This window comes from Pieris rapae, chromosome 18 (assembly GCF_905147795.1).
Source record: "Pieris rapae chromosome 18, ilPieRapa1.1, whole genome shotgun sequence".
Taxonomy (NCBI): domain Eukaryota; kingdom Metazoa; phylum Arthropoda; class Insecta; order Lepidoptera; family Pieridae; genus Pieris; species Pieris rapae.
Window position 1 is genome coordinate 9,244,481 of NC_059526.1, and position 19,124 is coordinate 9,263,604.

The 19,124-nt window shown below is 37.1% G+C and overlaps 2 protein-coding genes across 4 annotated transcripts; one reads left to right on the plus strand and one right to left on the minus strand.

The window, feature by feature from the left end:
- The first annotated feature begins 779 nt into the window (after positions 1-779).
- LOC111001354 lies at positions 780-5,228 on the plus strand. 3 transcript variants are annotated; one of them, XM_045632043.1, is made up of 5 exons: positions 780-1,050; positions 3,618-3,925; positions 4,052-4,146; positions 4,215-4,350; positions 4,704-5,228. In XM_045632043.1, exons 1-5 carry the CDS (start codon positions 1,014-1,016, stop codon positions 4,839-4,841), a joined length of 714 nt encoding a protein of 237 aa, XP_045487999.1. In that variant the 5' UTR covers positions 780-1,013; the 3' UTR covers positions 4,842-5,228. The 3 variants fall into 3 exon arrangements, with proteins under 3 accessions (XP_045487999.1, XP_022126925.1, XP_045488000.1); XM_022271233.2 differs by having other exon boundaries at positions 782-1,050; positions 3,618-3,916; XM_045632044.1 differs by having other exon boundaries at positions 784-1,137.
- Positions 5,229-5,342: 114 nt separating this feature from the next.
- LOC111001382 lies at positions 5,343-17,288 on the minus strand. Its single transcript, XM_045632061.1, has 22 exons — positions 17,168-17,288; positions 16,664-16,809; positions 16,318-16,454; positions 15,178-15,326; positions 14,619-14,804; positions 14,344-14,534; positions 13,755-13,923; positions 13,020-13,233; positions 12,364-12,470; positions 12,141-12,276; positions 11,679-11,851; positions 8,843-9,067; positions 8,438-8,571; positions 7,951-8,093; positions 7,687-7,829; positions 7,368-7,553; positions 6,814-7,004; positions 6,561-6,729; positions 6,269-6,485; positions 6,045-6,154; positions 5,802-5,934; positions 5,343-5,601 (listed from the first exon to the last, which is right to left on the minus strand). The coding sequence occupies exons 1-22, from the start codon at positions 17,226-17,228 to the stop codon at positions 5,433-5,435; spliced, it is 3,489 nt and encodes a 1,162-aa protein (XP_045488017.1). The 5' UTR covers positions 17,229-17,288; the 3' UTR covers positions 5,343-5,432.
- Positions 17,289-19,124: the final 1,836 nt, after the last annotated feature.

A 19,124-nucleotide genomic window follows, 5' to 3' on the forward strand; every position in this document is an offset into this window, starting at 1 on the left:
GAATACGAAGGGCAGCCTGTGCGTCCACCACCGGATACTGATTGTTCCGATGATGGACGCCCAGAGGGGGATTCTCCACGTGTGGTACCCCCCTGGGGTAATCTTTCTTTAAACTGCACCGTCATACTCTGGGGAAGGGGGGGGGGGATGGGCTCCGGGAGTCTCACTCACCGAACGAAACGCGAGTACAATAAGATAAACCTATTGCATCACTTCACGCCGGTTTTCTGTGAGACAGTGGTACTGCCCCGGTCGTGCCTGCCCATTTGGCTGAAGCCCGAAAGCAACAGCATGGCACTCCCACTAGGAAGGGGGTTGACTGATTGCACTGGTGAAATAACCTCTTTCACAGGTTATTTCACCAGTTGTGGTGTTGCATAGCTTCTTCTGTTCTTGTTCTTCGGTAACCCCTGAACCTGAACGCCATTTGAGATATAGAAAAAGTCCCTACACAGTACACAATGGCAGAGGATTAGAGTATTATTATAATTTCAAAATAAACCTTAACGCCTTTTCTAAAATCTAAAGCATGTAAATATCTCAACTTGGTTAGTCCAGCAAATAGAGACCCTTTCACTCCAAAAAATTAAAGCAGGATCCTTTACAACACACATAAAAAGACGGGCAATCGCTTGCAGTTGTCTGATGTCTCAGAATGAGACAGAACAAATTCGTTTTTTTTCGTTATCTTATATTTGTGTGAATAATTTCCAGATCTAATATTTTAGTCTGTGGTTAGTGTTCACTGTTTGTAAACACAATACTTTTCTACTTTCATTTCACAATAATGATTAGTGTACACTGTCCTTTAATCTATATGAATAATTAATTGAATTGATTTAAATCTTGTGTTTATTATTTTTTTTAATAAACTTCCAAATTTGGTTTTGTAAGTAATCGTTAGACAAAATATTGGTAGTTTTTAAATTCATGTAGCATCCCTCCCTAACAATTTTTTTGATCTAGTGCAGATTGTGGTACGTTATTCTTCGTTCAGTAATCACTATTCACTAATGGCAAACTGGTGGACCCGTGTTGAGTTATTGAAAGGTAATCATGCCTGTTGCATGTTCTTACTTCTTACTTACTCTAATTGAGATACATTGAATTAATGCCGGATGCCAGGTAATAAAAATTGTAAGTATATTTTACAGCAGACAGGAATTAACTTATAAACAAACTGGCTTATTAAAGATGAAAAGCATTGAATTTTAGCAAAAATTTCTATAATTAATTATGATATTTTGTCTTTTTGTTCTATGTTACATCCAACAAATTACATAATTTTTCAGGAAGTATTAGGTAATATTATCAATAATTATATAAGATAATCAATGCATAAGGTGTGTAGAAAAATAGACAAAGCTTTGTGGTCAGCGCATTTCTTGAATCTTATGAAACATTTTCTAAATAATCCTTCCCATATTTCTCAATAATACTCCCCATTCATAAGTTTAAGACTGTAAATTTGTTTTGTGATTTTATATTGTCTTTGAGAGATTAGCTTGAAACAAAGTACTTACAATTTTGAAAATCCTTTACATTTTAATTCAACTGAAGTTTTTTGAAGGCATTCATTGTAACATTTGTGCATTTATAATTGTTTGCAGGGTATATAAAAAATAAACATATAAAAGACATAGAAAGTGTCTTAAAATAAAGATTTTAATTAGTGTACTATTCTTATTTATTATTATTAACTTATTTATTATTAACTTTAGGTGGAAATATTACACTCATCTCAATATTTTTCTAATCTAAAGAATGGTTTTTCAAAAATCATAGTATAAGTTGATTTAGTAGTAAGTAGACATATTATCTGCTTCATTTACAATTTTTCAGTTAATAAAACTTCTTTATGTGATTCAGTTTAAAGAAGAATTGGATCAGTCTGAGAGCTAAGAATATGAATACCTCAAGTTATCTGATGATGAGGTGCACAACTTCTAAATACCATGAGTCATACCATGATCAGATGTTGATTCTAATTTAAATCTTTACCATACGATCGAGATCTACCAACCCAGCTTTGGCTAAATGGTACTTAGAGCTCTTTGCCAATGAAAAATTTGCAGAGTTAATAACAATATGTAATAAAACATAAATTATGAGTTTTTGTTAAATGCTGATCATTATTAGCATCTGTGACCTTTTAATGTATCAATTCTGTTAGAATATATTTTTAAATTTACTCTTGGTTAGACTAATTTATTGACTAACTTATTGATTATTAATGAGACAAAACAAAATATGATACATATGCTCAACAAGTTCTAACAGTGCAACTGTTTTTTGACTAAAGTAGTCCCAAAAAATATAAAATTCTCATGTCATGGTGTTTGTGCTGAAACTCCTCCAAAACGGCTTTCCCGATTCTCATGAAATTTTGTGTGGATATTGGGTAGGTCTGAGAATCGGACAACATCTATTTTTCATCCACCTAAATGTTAAGGGTGGTCCACCCCTAAATTTTATTTTTTGACAAAAGTTACAAAATAATATAATATAAATAATATAATATAAAAAATACAAAAATACATGCAACCCTAAATTTTTATCCCTCTATGATCAACCCTTATTTTTTATCTGTTAGAATTTTATTTTATTTTGTGATAACAATTAAAAAAAATCATATCTCTTTATTATCACTCTTATACGATCAACCCCTATTTTAACATCTCGATTTTTTTTTATCTATCCATAGGGTTGCAAGATGGCAATCAAATATTATAATTGTAGTAGAATTAAAAATATGTTTCCTAGAAATAACATACATGGCAAAACAACGTTTGCCTGGTCAGCTAGTTATTATACAAAAATGTTTTTTTTTTGGACTCTAGAACTAATTTGGACTATAACAAAATCATTTCTAGAGTATGTCGAGAGTGCACCAGACTTTTCGAATTCTCCAGGGTGGACAACCGTTTAAGGCCTGCGTGTGGATACGCAAAATGACTGAACCCGTTAAAGCGAGTCAATAATCGGCTAAACAGCGGTCGGTGCCGGGGACACTAAAAAAGCTTAATTTTTTATTGATAATTTAATTTGAATTACACAAAGTATTGTTTATCCGACAAAAAGCAGGCTTCAAAAAGGTTTGTTATTTAGACCATCACCCCACCTTCCCGATAAAAATACCCTGTAGGAGGCACCTACAGGTCTTGACGGACACGGATGAGCGAATTATGATAGCAATTTACAAAACGATGCCGCCCGCACAGCAAAGCAAAGCGGCTAAGCCGAGAAGAAGACTTAGTCGCAGGAGTGTTAATCGCGGCAAAAAGCCCATTCTGACATTCAAACAGACCGAGCTGAGGCCGCTTCACATACATCAGTTAAGCCACAGTGCCGTCAACGTGTCCGCTCAGTTCAGTACCTATCAGTGATACAGTATTGCGACAGACATTCAATTTACACATATTACAACGATCACAACTATTGTCTGGTGTTGTATGTTAACCTGTAATTTTTGCAAACAAGATCAAACCCGTTCGTCTTAAATTGAAGAACAAATCAAAATATTTAAAGTTGATAGCTTTGCATAATGTAAAAAACTCATGAATTATAAGTTAAGTTTGAGAATTGGCGTTGCCCAATAATAACAGCGGGTCGATTAGGAGAACACGAAGGCTGCGCGGCATCTCGCATGTGGCGCTCGGCTTGCGCGACACTCCGCGCGGCGCACGCAGACCGCGGATGGGCAGAGGTCTCGGCCGCCTCAGCGCCGGATTCCGTGTGGCACTCGCTCACCAACTGCGTGGCCTACCAGGCTGGAGTCTGGCAAGGCTTGGTACTCAAAGGGATGGAGGACGCCACTCACCCAGCCGCCTTCCGCCTCGCAGTCGTGCTCCGGCACACGCCGCCCGAGCTGGCGGTCAGGCTGGTGGCGGACAAGTTGAAGACGCACCCGCAGGCCGTAAGCTTCGTACTTTAGCCTCTTGCTGTATTTTCACTAATATTAAGATTGTTCACTCCCTTCGCTATTACGCTAGTCATTGAATTTTTAAGGGTGTATGTAGCGATTAAATCAAAAATGACGCTTTTAATTTAGCAAGAGCTCATGTCGTACATCGTGTCACTCTTGACGGATGACGCCCCCTGGTGCGAGTGCAACGCAGACGACTCTCAGCACACCGCTCCTCTCAGGTATCTATCGCGACAGACTTGTTCTGTTTCGCATGAAACGGGTACTTTAACAGAGGTTGTTCCCAAAGAGACCTGCTGCTATTCGGGGACTGCGAGGCCGCTGTGCTGGCCGCATCCCGAGAGGAGTACGACGCCCACGCCAAAAGGCAGAGGGCTGCCTACAGCGCCATGGCCCCTCGCCACTACGTCGAGCTCCGGATCAAGGTATGGCGTGTCGCTTTATGAAGCTTATTAGTAAACAATGTACATCTTCAACATCTTTTGATACACAAAACATATCAATCTCTCATGTTACATATCTATAAGGTTATTAAAATTTCCAAGATTAATGGCTCCATTATCAAAATCACGTCTTCGGTGTTCTCACTTAAAGTCTTACCTTAGTAATACTGACTTAGTTTTGTATGCACTAATGAAAAAACGACGATTTCTATTCTAATTTTCGTAGGCCACCATGTGAATTTGTTGACACGACCTATGTCTACTCGTTGATTATTTTTTGATAATAAATATGTCCCGGCAACCATAGGGGCTCACCGTAATCCTTTCAATGTCAGATCCTCAACCAGCTGATCCAAGTGCCGAAGATCTACCAGACCCCGGAGTTCGAATGCTTCGAAAGCGCCGCGAGGGAAAATATTGACAGAGAGATTTGCACTCTTCGAGAACATCTTCTCACTGGAAGACATGACTAGCAGTATTGGTCTCCGCAAGATTAGGAGCCACTTTCCTAATCTGGTTAAAAAAGGACAATTACTCGAAGGTGTTGTACGACTTATTGAAAGTAGTGTGAGTAATTAAGTCTAGAAAGTATCGAGTGTTTGTTAGTGATCATTGCCAGGGATGCCAAACGACAGAGACCGTTCCTACCTTACCTTTAAAGAAATTTCAAAAGGAAACTGAATTTTATGCCGAGAATGAAACCAAGGTTTTCTTTTCAAAACGCTTAATTAGTCGTAGACCCTATAATTGTGTAGTATTAAGTTTCACGTTTAAGAGTATTCTAAAGATAATTATAGAATGTGTTTTTACTTTTAAATTAAAGGTGTAATGTTTAAGTATTAATTTAATTATAGATAGGTATTTAGCCCATCTTTGTAAACTAATTACTAAATACTAAATGTTCTAGATATCTTCAAAGTGAATATTTGTCTATGTACCTATGTGGGCGGGGAGGGGGGCATATAAAAATTTAAAACTTTGAATATGCCTTTATTATTTAAAAAAATACCTATATTTAATTGTCTCCTCGTTACATCCTTTTAGACCACATTAAAAAAGTATCATTAATATTTCATAGGATACAATTCATCCCATACTCCGACTTTATCCTTGAACAGGTCCTTCCTCAGGGAGAAGTCGTTATCGATGCGCACATACGTCATGTCGTCTGACGTCATCTTGGGCCAGACCAATTCGCCCAACTCTGGCGTGTCACCTCGAGGATTCGGGTCTCTGCCATTAAAAAAATTTTTTTAGCAAAACATATTTATGTACCTACGTATGGGACCATGCAATCATGTACGTAGTTAATTTGTTGCAATTGACTCCGGGTCCCAGGTTCGATAAATTACTGATCGGCAAAAAGTCAGAGGTATAGGTGCCGTCACTTGTACATACTTTGGCATGGTTTCTATTATAGGTCATAAGATTACCCGTATCTGGCAAAGTTGTACCAGAGCGCAGTCATGCGGTCGACCATTACAGCGTCGCGGCCTTCGAGGCCAATGGCAGGGAATCGGTAAGGTAGAGTGAACAGGTAGATCAGCTCATCGTGGTGCGCCGCTCCTGAAACGTGAAACATCAAAAATTTTAACTGTCTGTCTCGTATCCACGACGCGTTTGTAGCAGTAAAAAGTTTTAGCGCGTGCTCATGTTATTAAACTACTATGTTTTACCTTGGGGTTTCATAGTTTTGGGGTCCTCGTAATGGCTGTGGTTCCCGATGTAGCCCCACTCGTACTCGTAAACGGGTTGCGGTGAGTGCAGGGTCATCAGCTTCGCCATTCTAAAATAACACTATTTGCCTGCCTTATGATGCTTTTATTTCTGTGTTACTAAATAATTCACACTGCATTAGTAACTAAATTGAGGCCAACCGTCGAACCGACGTCTAAAATACCTGTAGACAGGAAGACCCTCAACAGAGTCGACGTAGAGTCTTCCAAGGTCGTGTTCGCTGGTTTCATCGTTCTTCAGAGGACGATCCTTAAGGTACACCCGACGAAGGGTGCGCATCGGAACTTCGGCGTTCTTCCGCGGGAGCAGGAAGGAGATAGGGGCCACTCTCTCCCACTCCGAGTTCATCTGCTCTCGGAGGGTGTCGTTGCGAGTCACGGCTAAAAGTAAGTAAGTTTTGAGATAGACGGTTTAGAAAGTATCTACTAGAGTTTGGTAAACGGTAGAATACTGACTGAATGCCATCCAAAAGAACTCGTCCTGTGTCTGACTGACGAGATGAGGCACGGCATACAATTTCTTCTCTCGAATGGCCTCATCGGGCTGAGATGTGAGAAACCTTTCTTGCCCGAAGTCGGGCTCGATTACGGCTGTCCAGATACCCACTGGGTCGAATCCGAATTCCTTTAAATAATTCAGTATTTAGTAGCAACGTCCAGCACGCAACTCTATCCATGTCTATGTCAAAAAGTATTTTATTTATATTACATAAAATCCATTAAGCGAGTTCCCTAGGTCCCGCCAAGGCTTAGTCTTAAGGCAATCGACGATAGCTTGTGAGCTGTGAGTCGGGCAATTAAGCAGTTCTGCCTGACGAACCGCCAGGTATCGCTGCTCACTAGGCAGAGGCTCTTTTCCCACAGGGGAGCCGCTCATCGATATTGCTCGGTGAAATAGACCTGTTAGGAAGTCATTATTTTGTACACCAATCCTGCAAGTTCTAGTCTTAATATATGATACGATGAAAACGAATGTATCATTTGCATGACTATTTTTGTGTGGCTGATTGCGTGGATTTTTATAATTGATCGTTATAAATGTACCACTTTCTTGCAAATAAATGATTTATTATGATTATTATTATTTATTCTTAAGATATACACTATGATATTATACCTGTTTATGTTAAAATATTTCAGATATTTTTATTGTTATTATTTTTTTTAAACCGTTGATTTTGAAAATATCTTGCTACCGCATTAATCTTTTGTAGACTGGTAAGCTAGTTTTGTATGTGTTTCAATCCATATTATCATAAATACCTGTGGCCATGGGCGATACCATCATGAGCATGGCGCTGATGGATCCGGCGCTACAGCCGGCCACCGTGACGTTGTCGGGATCTCCTCCGAATGCCCGAATGTTCCGATTGACCCATCGCAAGGCTGCCACCATGTCTTTAAACCCGTTATTGCCCGGAGCCACTGCGTCACCAGTGCTGAGGAATCCTGTAATGCCATTCGTTAATAAGCTATCTTTGTCTTAACTGTACGGATCAACCTTTACTATAGATTTATATAACAATAGAGTCCAATAAGATATTTTATTAGTTTGTCTAAAGTGAACGTCAGTGAAACACACCTAGTGAGCCGAGGCGATAGTTGATGGTGACTAGAACCAGATCCCTGTCCAAGAGGTAGTGCGGTCCCGCGAGATCTGAACGACCGGTCATAACATAGAAGCCGCCCGGATGAATGAAGAATATTACCGGCAATAGCTTTTTCCTGAAAAGAGTAACCAAAGCAATCCTGTTATGAGCACTACAAGACGGTGTTATCGCGTGCCTCTATCTGTACTGATTCTGTTCAGATCGGAGTTAATTAAATTAACAATTTATATATTTACCTATCGGTGGTGAGAGGCGTATATACATTGATGGTGAGGCAGTCCTCATCGACGGGGTATGTGGGAGCTGCGGGGAGGGGGCAAGCGGGTCCATCCGAGCGTGCGTCTACCGGGGTGGGATAGTGGGTGATCGGTCGAGGAGGCTGAAAATCAATTCCTAGCGTATGAATGGAGAAATGCATTGAGATATGTTTTTTGTCATACTCGTGTATTTTAATTCGTTGACGGTATCCTTGTGTCACATGTTAAGATGTTGACTATATCTGCAAAGCAAAGCATATGCGACAATAACCATATGAAATAGAAATAACCTTACTGATCAAAAACATATAGGACTCTATATCAATTAGTATTTAGTATATACTACTAAAAAATTAAGTTTAAAAGGAAGAGGCAAACCGACAGACTATTCAATTACGATACGCAACAACTGGCCTGCATCATGCGCCACAGTATCACCACATAAAGAAAAGAATCAGGTAAGTACCTGAAAACGAAGTTGTCCGACAGGGGGCTCGGCGTAGCGAATACCCCGGTAAGTCTCGAAGTGACGTCCTTTTCTTGTTACGTTATAGCCTCCGCGAAACTCACCCGAAGGACTGCGCACCACCGGGCGACCATCTGACATTAATTTATTATTTATATCCAATCGTTTCTAGTAATCGTTTAAAGTAAATTAAAAAAACTGTTTAGTCTTGTGTAACAGTTATATGAAATCTCAAATATTTCTGAATTATGCAGGTCAAAAGGAAATTAAATACATATTCCTGGATTAAAATTATAAACTAGCTGTTAAACACCTACCTTTCTACTGAAATACATATTTTGCGACAACTGGGTCAGAGTTTTATTTTTTAACTCTTATCAAAAACACATATTTGATACGACTCACCTACAATATCATGGTCATGATGCTCATGATTGTGACCATGGTTGTGACCTTTGTGGCCGTGTCCACCTAGTTCGTGGTCGCGGTTATTTTTATGATCATGTGCAGCTGCGCAGACGAGCACAAAACACAGTAGCACGATACGCCACATTTTCCTCAACTGAGTGGGGTTGAGAAAATATCGCTTATATAGCGATGTGTAGATTGAGGTGCAATTCCGACGGCACAGGTATTAATACAATTAGGGTACAAAACTACTTCACTACTTTTGTACTACAACATGAATGCAGTTACTGACTACAGTGAATTTAATTATTTGTTAAAAAAATATTGTAAAACAATTGCCGATATTTAGTACACAAACGTACGTAAGCACCACATCCAACTCAAAGTCAAATGGCATTTGGGCATCCTCCACCATATTTTATACATTTCTATTCTTACAAGATAACATTATTTATTTGGTTACTTGCTTTGGCTTCACATTGCGAAAAGGATAAAATTATATAAAACAAATAAAAGTCTATCGATCAGATACTCTGTAAAGTCATCCTAAAATATAGTAGTCACCCATCCAGTAACCTACTGATTACCTTTCAAGTAAAACCGGTCAGAAGTCGTTTTTGTTTACAAATACGATATGTCACCAGTTCAACAGATTATCCTTATCGACCGAACGTTTTCCTTAACATCATAACAATAATCAGTGTTCGTAGACTTTAGGTAAGTATATGAAGCGAAACCTGGATATCTACGAACGTATACTTGTACCTACTTATATGTTTATAACGTATGTAAATTAGTTTAATTGTACTTATGGCTATGAGTTAATTTCAAATTTATAGAAAGTAAGTACAATTTGCCAATTAATTATTCACCTTCAAACGGTCGTTGGTCGGAGTTAAATTATCTACTTGTGGTGAATGAGGAAAACGTCTTAGTTTACCGCGAGGAAACCCCCACAAGTAGATAGATATACGCTTTCAGAATAAATTATACATAATTGAATTAACAGGACCGTTTGTCTGGTAATTATTTATAGGAATCTGTCTTTTAGAGTGGAGGCTATCTAGCTTATTTATAACTTGAATAACTGTTTTTTTTTTTAAATTAATATCGTATGAACCGTATCATAGTAGGTAAGTGTAATATAGAGAAAGAAGTTGATACATGCGTATGTTTTTTTTTGTAATATTTACAAAGTAGACATAGAAACGTAGTGTTTATGGCTAACCACAATTTCAACCAACTTTGACTAGTAAACAACTGTAAAACTTAAAACAAATATGAAAACAGACTAAGAAATGAATAACTAATACCTCGCGATTAAGCTGAATGCCCCCAATGAGACAATGACTCTTTTCCACAACAAAGCGGCTCAAGTTTTCAAGTTTTCCTTAATAAACTACAAGTAGGTAATACATGTTTTCCTTAAAGTGCATCAACGTGCCTTTAGACATCATTCACAAATTGGTATTAAATAAATAGCATATTTATATTTATCAGTATCAAAACAATATGTTTTCTTAACCTTTCCGTGTGAACATTAATTTACCGTGATATTTAAACCCGAGCAAATTATCACTGAGAAAGAAAAATTCCCATAGGGTTAGCTTTATTATATCAAAGATGCCATTTTTCTTTGATTATATTAATCGAAAGTTGAAGTTATTTCAATCTATAATCTATGCTAATTTGTGTAGAAACCGCGTCTCTACTCTATATATTTGAAGAAAAAAAACCAATAAACAAATAGAGGCATAAATAAAGAAGCAATGCACAAATAATCCATTTATTTATTTATATAAAGGCACAGTAACAAAATACATACAGACAGTAAAGAAGACACGATAATATACTAAAACACAATACATGTAAGCAGGTAGGTATGTGTAGGTATCAATGACAAGTGTGCAAAACATTTAAATTCGAATATTTCAATAAAATTAAATGACAGTAATCTAGAAATATTTAAATTAATGCAATTTAAAAATTATTATATTTTTCTTTGATTACAAAGTAATCTTAACAATTATGTTACTATTCGTGACGGAACAACAGATGGTCTAAGAGCCCGTGGGAGGTCGTCCTTCACCGATCTGATAACCAGATGAGACGTATTTTTATTAAAAAAAATTTATAAACAAATATGCCTATAATTGCTTGCCTATCGAAAAGTGGTCATGGCTATTTTTAATTAAATTAACTTTTATCGATTTTTTTTCACCACCTTCATACTTTTGATAACCAAATGAAATTTATTTGACTGATAGTTTTTGATACACAGAATATGCCTAGGTATGCTTGCCTACTCATTTCAGTGTATAACAGGTAAGTCAAAATAGGTAACTCCATCGATCTGCTATCTTATCGAAAGTTATCTCAAAGCTTATTCTGTGTATCAAAAACTTTCAGTCAAATAAATTGGTGGAAGAAAATGTAAATTTTTTTGGACATAACTGCATAGATGTTTCAAATTCAAAGGGCCTTGGTTGTCCCTGGACAGAATATTTGAGCCATCTAAATTTACTATATTCGGCAAGTAAACTTGAAAATTCGAATCATGTAACTGATACATCTTTAGTCAAAAAGACGAGACGTAAGCAAAAGCCGCAAAGCATTCTTTTGCAGATATTTTGGGCTGGTCAAAACTGGTCAAAATGAAATGGTTTTTGTTTCTTTAAAGTATGTTTACATATCAACATAACCAGCTGACGTCTATTTGATATCCACCATGCTATAAAATACTGTTAGTATAATATATTTGAATAGCTTTCATGTTATATATCAAGCCAGGTATTACATTAAACTACATAAAACTGATTATTCAATACTTCTTACAATGAAGCTAAACTATAATCTATAGGGTAGAGTCGTTCCCAAATGCGATATCTCTCTTTATACCAATCTTGTCCTAGCGTGTATTGATCCGAGATAGAGAGATGAGTGCCGTTGGAGGGGGTAAAGGGTGTCCATGTGGGGGGAGAAGGACCCCAGAGAGGGTTCGGGTCACTGCGAATAAATAAGAGGTTAATAATTAATATCGCCCAATTCTTAAATTTTTATACACATTTGCTGTTTATTAACTGCATTTGAGTCAAACATAATACATACATACATTCTCAATAAGTAGGTATATAAAATTCATCTAATTTGCCGCCAGATTGTCGAAGATATAGATAATATAGACAGAAATGTCGGCTTGGTTTTTTAGCGAATCAAATGCAACACTTAAAATTCACACGGTATTAAATACTTTCCTACCAGGATATTTTTCTTAAGAATTTATGCATCCACTTACCCCGTACATGCAAAGTTATAGACAATAGTTGTCAACTTGTCCACCATGACAGAGTCGTGAGAAGGTGATGGTGGGATGTCTTCGAAGGCCACTCGGAGAGAGAACAGGTAAATCAGCTCATCGTGGTGCGCCACACCTTCAACGATCATCATATAGGTAATTTGTAAAAGAAATCTGCTTAAAGCCTGCTTTTATGTGAATATTGATAAAAAAACCTACACACCTACAGGTTTCCTGGTAGCAGGGTCCTCGTAGTGGCTGCGATTGCCAATGTATTCGAAAACGAAGCGGTAAATCGGCCGAGACTGATACGATAGTAAATTCACCAACCTATGGAAAATTTCATATTTCAATAAAGAAATGATATAAAACATTTCCCATATATTTATTCGTGTGCAAATATATGCCCACACGTAGAAACCCTTCGAATAGGCCGAGCTCTGCAGAATGTGCAAAGGAAATCTGACAGTTCACTGATGAGGACAAGGCTAAAAATTTGTATCATAACTTTCACAGCGTTATGCCGTACGGTATTCTACTGTGGGATGCTGCTGCGGGCCGTTCGAAGTCGAAGTTCGTATTTGTTGTGTTTCCCCAAGGGAGTCGGTACGGAATAAGTTTAAGGAATTAAATATTATGACACTATCTGGTCAATATATTCTTGAAGCCTTGTTGTAAGTAGAAATAATCTATAAACAATTTTAAAACAAATACTTTTTCACCAGTTTCACCAACGTTCGACCAATAAAGCTCCAGAAAATAAACCGCAGAAATTAGAGAATTATCACTTAATAAATTCAAAACTCTCGTTACCCGTAAAACCAAAGGTGAAATAAATGTCTATCCAATCGTTTTGTCATTCAAAATATGAAAGATTACCTGTGAACCCCAAAGCCGATGACTGCGTCTCCATACAGGTTCCCCAGATTTCGGGCATCAATCGTGTTGTTTTCGAGGGGCTGATTTCCCACGTAAGCCTCTCTGAGAATGGCAGCGGCGCGGTCGGAGGGTGACGGCAGCAGGAACGCAATCGGCGATACTCGGTACCAATCGGAGTTGATCAGGGACGTGTAAATAGAGTTATTCAATACCACTGCGACAAATACATCTAATATATAAAAATTCTCCTTTCACGATGGTTGTAATAAAACTCCTCCGATATGGTTCGATTTTCGGTTAGGACTACGAACATTTTTTTTTTGGATACAGCTTACAGAAAATCATAAACTCATATTGTTTATTTGTTAATCAAAAACTTATCACTAATTGAACTCTGGGGTATATATAGAGAAAATATCATAGACGACCTAAAGAGTTTTAATTTTGGTGAACCGAAGAGTGTCTGGCGTAGCATAGCAAAATGCTCCACGTAGGTATGTATATGCAAAAGGTAGGCTCAGTAAAATAACATTAAACAGAAACGAAGTGCCTTCGTTCGCTGGGACGGCTAGGTTTTAGATAAGTCATTTTTTACGAAACCGTTTGTTATTTTAAAATATATAAAATATTTTCAGGAATGTAAAATTTAGTTGATAATAATCAATCTTGAACTTAAATTCCTATTAATTGAAATAACCGAGGGCAACTCGCAACAAACAAGAAAATGAAACTAACAGAAAGCCTCCCAGAAGAATTCGTCTCTCGTCTGACTGACGATGAAAGGAACCGAGCTTATCCTGCCCTCCCTGATGCTGTCCATCGGATCCTCAGCCAAGAACCGCTCCTGGCCAAAGTCTCTCTCGATCACTGGTCTCCAAATTATAATTGGGTCGATTGAGAAATCCTGGAATATACCGAGAAATGATTCAAAATCCATCAACATAAATCGCTGCTCTTGATTTTGTTACTAATTGTGTCTAATCGTCTTAGTACTTGGTAATTTTTGCTAAAGCTTATATTATAAGTAAGTAATTAAATTAATATTATCTCTAATTAATCTAGGTTAGCATGTCCAACTGCAGACAGTATAGGGGTATGGTATGGTATGGTATGGGTTCAAATCCGGGTGAAGCCGAAATTTCAAATAAGTTATTTCGGTTTTTGTAAGAACAGTTTGAGTAGTAGGTACTTCTTCCTACTGTCCCTAAGGTAGAATCTTAACAACGATTCCAGTCAAAACAATGATTATTTCTGGTTGCAAACTATAAAATGTATTATTATTGTAATAATAAGGGATATGAGTATTGGTTGCACAATAACAAACCCTAAATCCTTTAAGTGAGGCCCCGAGTCGTCTCCAAGGAACGGTTCTGAGACAGTCGACAATGGCTCTCGTGGAGGAGTCGGGACAATCGACTAGACGCGCCTGACGCACGGCCAGCGACAAGAGGTCCGGGCTGCGAGGTATTTGGGAGAAAGGAGAGCCGCTCATGGAAATTGCTCGATGAAACAAACCTGTAATGGCACGGATGATATTGCATTGCTGGGGGATAGTAATCTAAACCTTTGAATACAAACATGACCTGCCATCATACATACCTTTAGACATAGGCGACACGGTGTGTAATGCGACACTCATTCCTCCGGCACTGTAACCCACCAGCGTCACGCAATTGGCGTCTCCACCAAATGATTGAATGTTCCGCTTCACCCACCGAAGGGCCGTCACCTGGTCTTTAAAGCCGTTGTTGCCAGGTGCCTCTGCGTCGCCTGTACTTAGGAATCCTAATAGGAATAGTTCGGTGACATTTATACTTTTTACAGGAAATACTCCAAATGGCCTATGAGTGAGGTGATGAGGACAATTCTTTCGCATCATCACGCAACAAAAAGATAAATGTTAAACCTAAAACATTGACGTCGAGACAAAATAATAACCACCACCACTTTGTAGAATCAGTTGATCGAACCAATTCGACTAAAAGTCTTTCAAGAAAAGACCACACTTAAAAAACTACTAAGTACTTTAATCTATCTAATAAACTATCTAAATAAATAAGTTCTGAGTTAAAAATACATTTTTATGCGGATTAAGCTGTGACCATTAATTAGTATTTATTTATATAGAAAGATAAATTAAAACATGAAGCATAGTTACCCAATGAACCCAGGCGATAGTTAATGGTAACGAGGAGCAGATCCTTGTCAAGTAAATAGTGAGGCCCAGCGACATCCGACCTTCCGGATACTGAGTAGTAGCCTCCAGCATGGATGTACACCACAACGGGTAAAAGGGAAGTGCTGTTTCTGTATAATATAAATATTCTTTACTAGCTGACCTGGCAAACGTCGTCTTGCCAAACTACTACCTTTAACTCAGCGCCATCTGTTAGAATTGTATCAAATAATAAACAAATGTTAATGTTATCGTAATTTTAGTAAGGATGCCTATTTTTTTGAAAATGAAATATAGCCTATGTCACTCAGGAATGATGTAGCTTTCCAACAGTGAAAGAATTTTTCAAATCTGCCAAGTAGTTTCGGAGCCTATTCAATTCATACAAACAAACAAAAAATCAAACCTTTCCTCTTTATAATATTAGTATAGATGTATTCTTGACAATTCACATACACACATTTAAATCCTTATTTATTAGACTTCTTCCAGCCAGTAATGCAGAATATCGTTTTAAAGAGGAAAAATTTTCAAACTTATTTATACTTAACAATTCTTGTGATAATCTCCAATCGTTCCACAAAATAACCAGCTGAACGTCGGACCTACCGACGGCACCTAGCCCCGCGCTTGCTTGTTACGCCCTTAACCAATTTTCCCGCGTTAATTCTCCGGAAATTTCAACCAACCGTGGGGCTTGTCAGTAAAACACTTATTTACAAAACCACATTAATTATACATATCAATTTTATCTATTTTAAGTAGTATCTACTCATAATTTCAGATGTTAATAATGCAAATCATCCTTCAATAAATTACCTGAGTTATAACAAACTTGTTTTATTGTAAAAATCACCGGATATTGTTGTATAAATTATAAAGGAGCAAGCGGGTTCCGTGATTGGCTAGCTTGAAGTGTCATCGCGGGAAAACTTGAGGACAAACGTGAGGCTTGCAATAGAAGTGATATTTATATTATAATTATAACATACAATATGTATACATATATCAACTATATCTATATAAACTAACCACAAATATAAATATTAATTATGGTAAATATAGTACCTTATTCGTTATTCTACGAATGAAACCATATAATATGTGAGACGTACTAAATACCTGTTTCCCGGTTTGTACACGTTTAGTCTCAGACAGTCCTCGTCAAGGAAGTACCCCGAGTCAGCATCTTGAGGGCACGCGGGACCTTCCGCTGTTGCATTAACATCTTCCTTATATTTTGTTATTAATATTGGCAGCTGTCAAGTAGGTATACGTTATTATCTTTTTTTCTATTCGTAAAATAAAAACAAGGAAAGAATGTCCTTGTGGATCATTTTGCCCACCGCAATATTAACTTCTAAGTATGCCTAAGGCTGGTTTCGATTTTTATTCACGGTATTGGTCCCTGATCTCTACCAATTTAGAACAAGCCGATTCTACAAAGTATAGTATAGTAATTACTTACTCTGAACCGCAGTTCTCCAATGGGTGGCTCCGCATAGCGAATGCCCCGGAAGGCGTGTATGAGACGCCCACGGCGTGACGTCATCAAGGACCCCACTATAGGGCCCGATGGAGTCACTACCTTTGGTGACCCACCGGCCTTAGCTGCTATTAATCAGGCATGATATATAACTGAGCTCTAATAAGACAAAATCTTTAGTAAATCACGAGGATTAGCAGATTTTGCCTCTTCAACCGAAATAAATAACATTTGACGAGAGTTAAATCTAAAACCTTCAGAATAAATATATTGAATAAATAAAGCGTTTGTTAAACAAAAGAAACATTGATTTGACTATTTTAGTATGTTTATGTAAAATACTATAAATATTAGTAAGTACCTGCTAATTTTTTATAAATACTTCTTAATTCTTTGCAAACTTTCTTGGTATTCTCTAGAAATAATAAATGTAAGTTTTATTTTCTGTTGTCTTACAATTATCTAACTTGTATCGTTAAAATTTACCTTTGACATAGCTGAACACACAAATAAAGCAAAAAATAACCCAACACGACGCGTGCACCATCTTACGACACAGCAACAGAGTGTCGCCTTTGTGACAGCAGATTCGCTTTTATAATGATATAGCTACAAACAGGAAAATAGCCTTATAATAGCGATATCAGTAACGAGGACTCTCACAACTTCGGGTGATTCACCCAAACAAAAACTTTATCTGACTTAAATAGATAAAAAAAGTCAATAAGTTTACGTTTATAAATATCGTTAGCCTATTAAAATATAAAGATCGTAATGACATCTGAAGAAAAGTTGAAGGATCTTTTGTATTAAGTTAGCTTTAAGAATAATAAGTATATTATTGTATGTGGTGACTTCAATATAAACTTATTAGAAAATACCTCCTTAAGTAAAAAATTCAATCTGTTTTTAAAATCATACAATCTTGTAAACTTATTTTTCGAGCCCACTAGAATTACAAGCTCCACTGCTACATGTATAGAATATAGATAATGTATTTACAGATGCAGAGGCAATGCAAACCTCAATTACAACTAATCTTAGCTCAGATCATTGTGGACAGTTAGTGACGCTAAAATCTAAAGTGGTGAAACAAGTAAAAAAGAGCAGTGTGTTTGTTCCAGTAAATAAAAACCTCTATTACCGGTAGGTACTACCGTTGATACGGGAGGATGGGGATTTAACACCATCTTTACCCCAAAGAAAGTCTCTCTTTCGCAGATTTAATCGTTTAGTGATTGGGCGACAGCAGGAATTTATAAAAGTAGACAACGGTTGTATGACCTTTACGCTGAAAAGTCATACAGTCATAATGCAGAATTTATTTTGTATTTCTATGTTAGAAATTATTTAAATAAGTTTGTTACTCGGCCAAGTCCTTATATATCAAAAACAAGATTGAAAGTAGTACTTACACATAAAACTAAAATGACTTGGAAGATAATAATTGACAGTGAAACTGGAAGAGTCAAAGATTGCAATCGAGACATCGAACTATGTGTCGATAACACGCATCGCTGCTCAAAGATAATGTAAACGAGTGCAAGGTCAGTTTTACATTCAGACTCATTGACCGACGATATAGTTAGGATATCTATATATAACCATTGACATTAAGAACACTACCGATCTTTGGCGTATTTCTGTAAAAATAATTAGTAGCATGATTGATGTAATTGCCACCCTTCTAGCTGTAATTTTCAACAATTGTATTGAAAGTGGCGAGTTTTCCCATGTAATAAAACATAGTAAAGTAATTCCATTAGGTATTTAAACAACAACAACAACAACAATAATAAAAATCATTTATTCATATAGGTAACATATTATTGTACACTTATAAACGTTAAAAAAAAGAACCATTCATTAAATGATTATTATTTTACATTTACTGCCAGTTCTCAAATCAAGGGCGTAGAACGGAAGAGAAGAACTGGCAATAAACTCTCCGCCACTCTTTTTAATCGCCAAGTTTTTTTTACATAATGTTTGTAAGGAGCTGCAACCATTACACCGTGTTCCATATGAAAATAAAATAAATTAAAAGCAAAGATTTGTCCTCTATCAGCAGGAGGCATGGTGAAATAGGAGCTCGCACTTACATTCTCGTGAGAACAATCGCAAATACGTAGCGTAAAGCAGGTAATAAAAGGTAATAAAAGCCGAGCCCAGTAACTTTAGACCAATTTCCTCCAAATCTTTGAAAAAAACTATATTAAATCAACTTGTAAGTCATTTTATCGTAAACAAATGATTACATCATAATTAGTTCGGTTTTAACCAAGGGTCGCTCGACAGCCGATGCCGGCGTTGAGTTATATAGATATATAGTTAAGGCTTGGGAGGAGTCGCATGACGCCTTAGGTGTTTCTGCGACTTATCCAAAGCATTAATTGATTGTGTCCAACACGAGACCTTAATCGGGAAACTCCGCCACTATGGC

What these genes read in the sequence shown, in the direction of transcription:
- LOC111001354 (XM_045632043.1), top strand. Translation starts at nt 1,014, where the DNA reads ATGGCAAACTGGTGGACCCGTGTTGAGTTATTGAAAG. An exon ending in CCGTGTTGAGTTATTGAAAG is followed by an intron (nt 1,051 to 3,617) that starts GTAATCATGCCT and finishes CGGGTCGATTAG; the next exon opens with GAGAACACGAAGGCTGCGCG. An exon ending in ACCCGCAGGCCGTAAGCTTC is followed by an intron (nt 3,926 to 4,051) that starts GTACTTTAGCCT and finishes CTTTTAATTTAG; the next exon opens with CAAGAGCTCATGTCGTACAT.
- LOC111001382 (XM_045632061.1), bottom strand. Translation starts at nt 17,228, where the DNA reads ATGGTGCACGCGTCGTGTTGGGTTATTTTTTGCTTTATTTGTGTGTTC. An exon ending in CTATCGCCTGGGTTCATTGG is followed by an intron (nt 14,805 to 15,177) that starts GTAACTATGCTT and finishes TATTCCTATTAG; the next exon opens with GATTCCTAAGTACAGGCGAC. An exon ending in ACGCCTCTCACCACCGATAG is followed by an intron (nt 7,830 to 7,950) that starts GTAAATATATAA and finishes TACTCTTTTCAG; the next exon opens with GAAAAAGCTATTGCCGGTAA.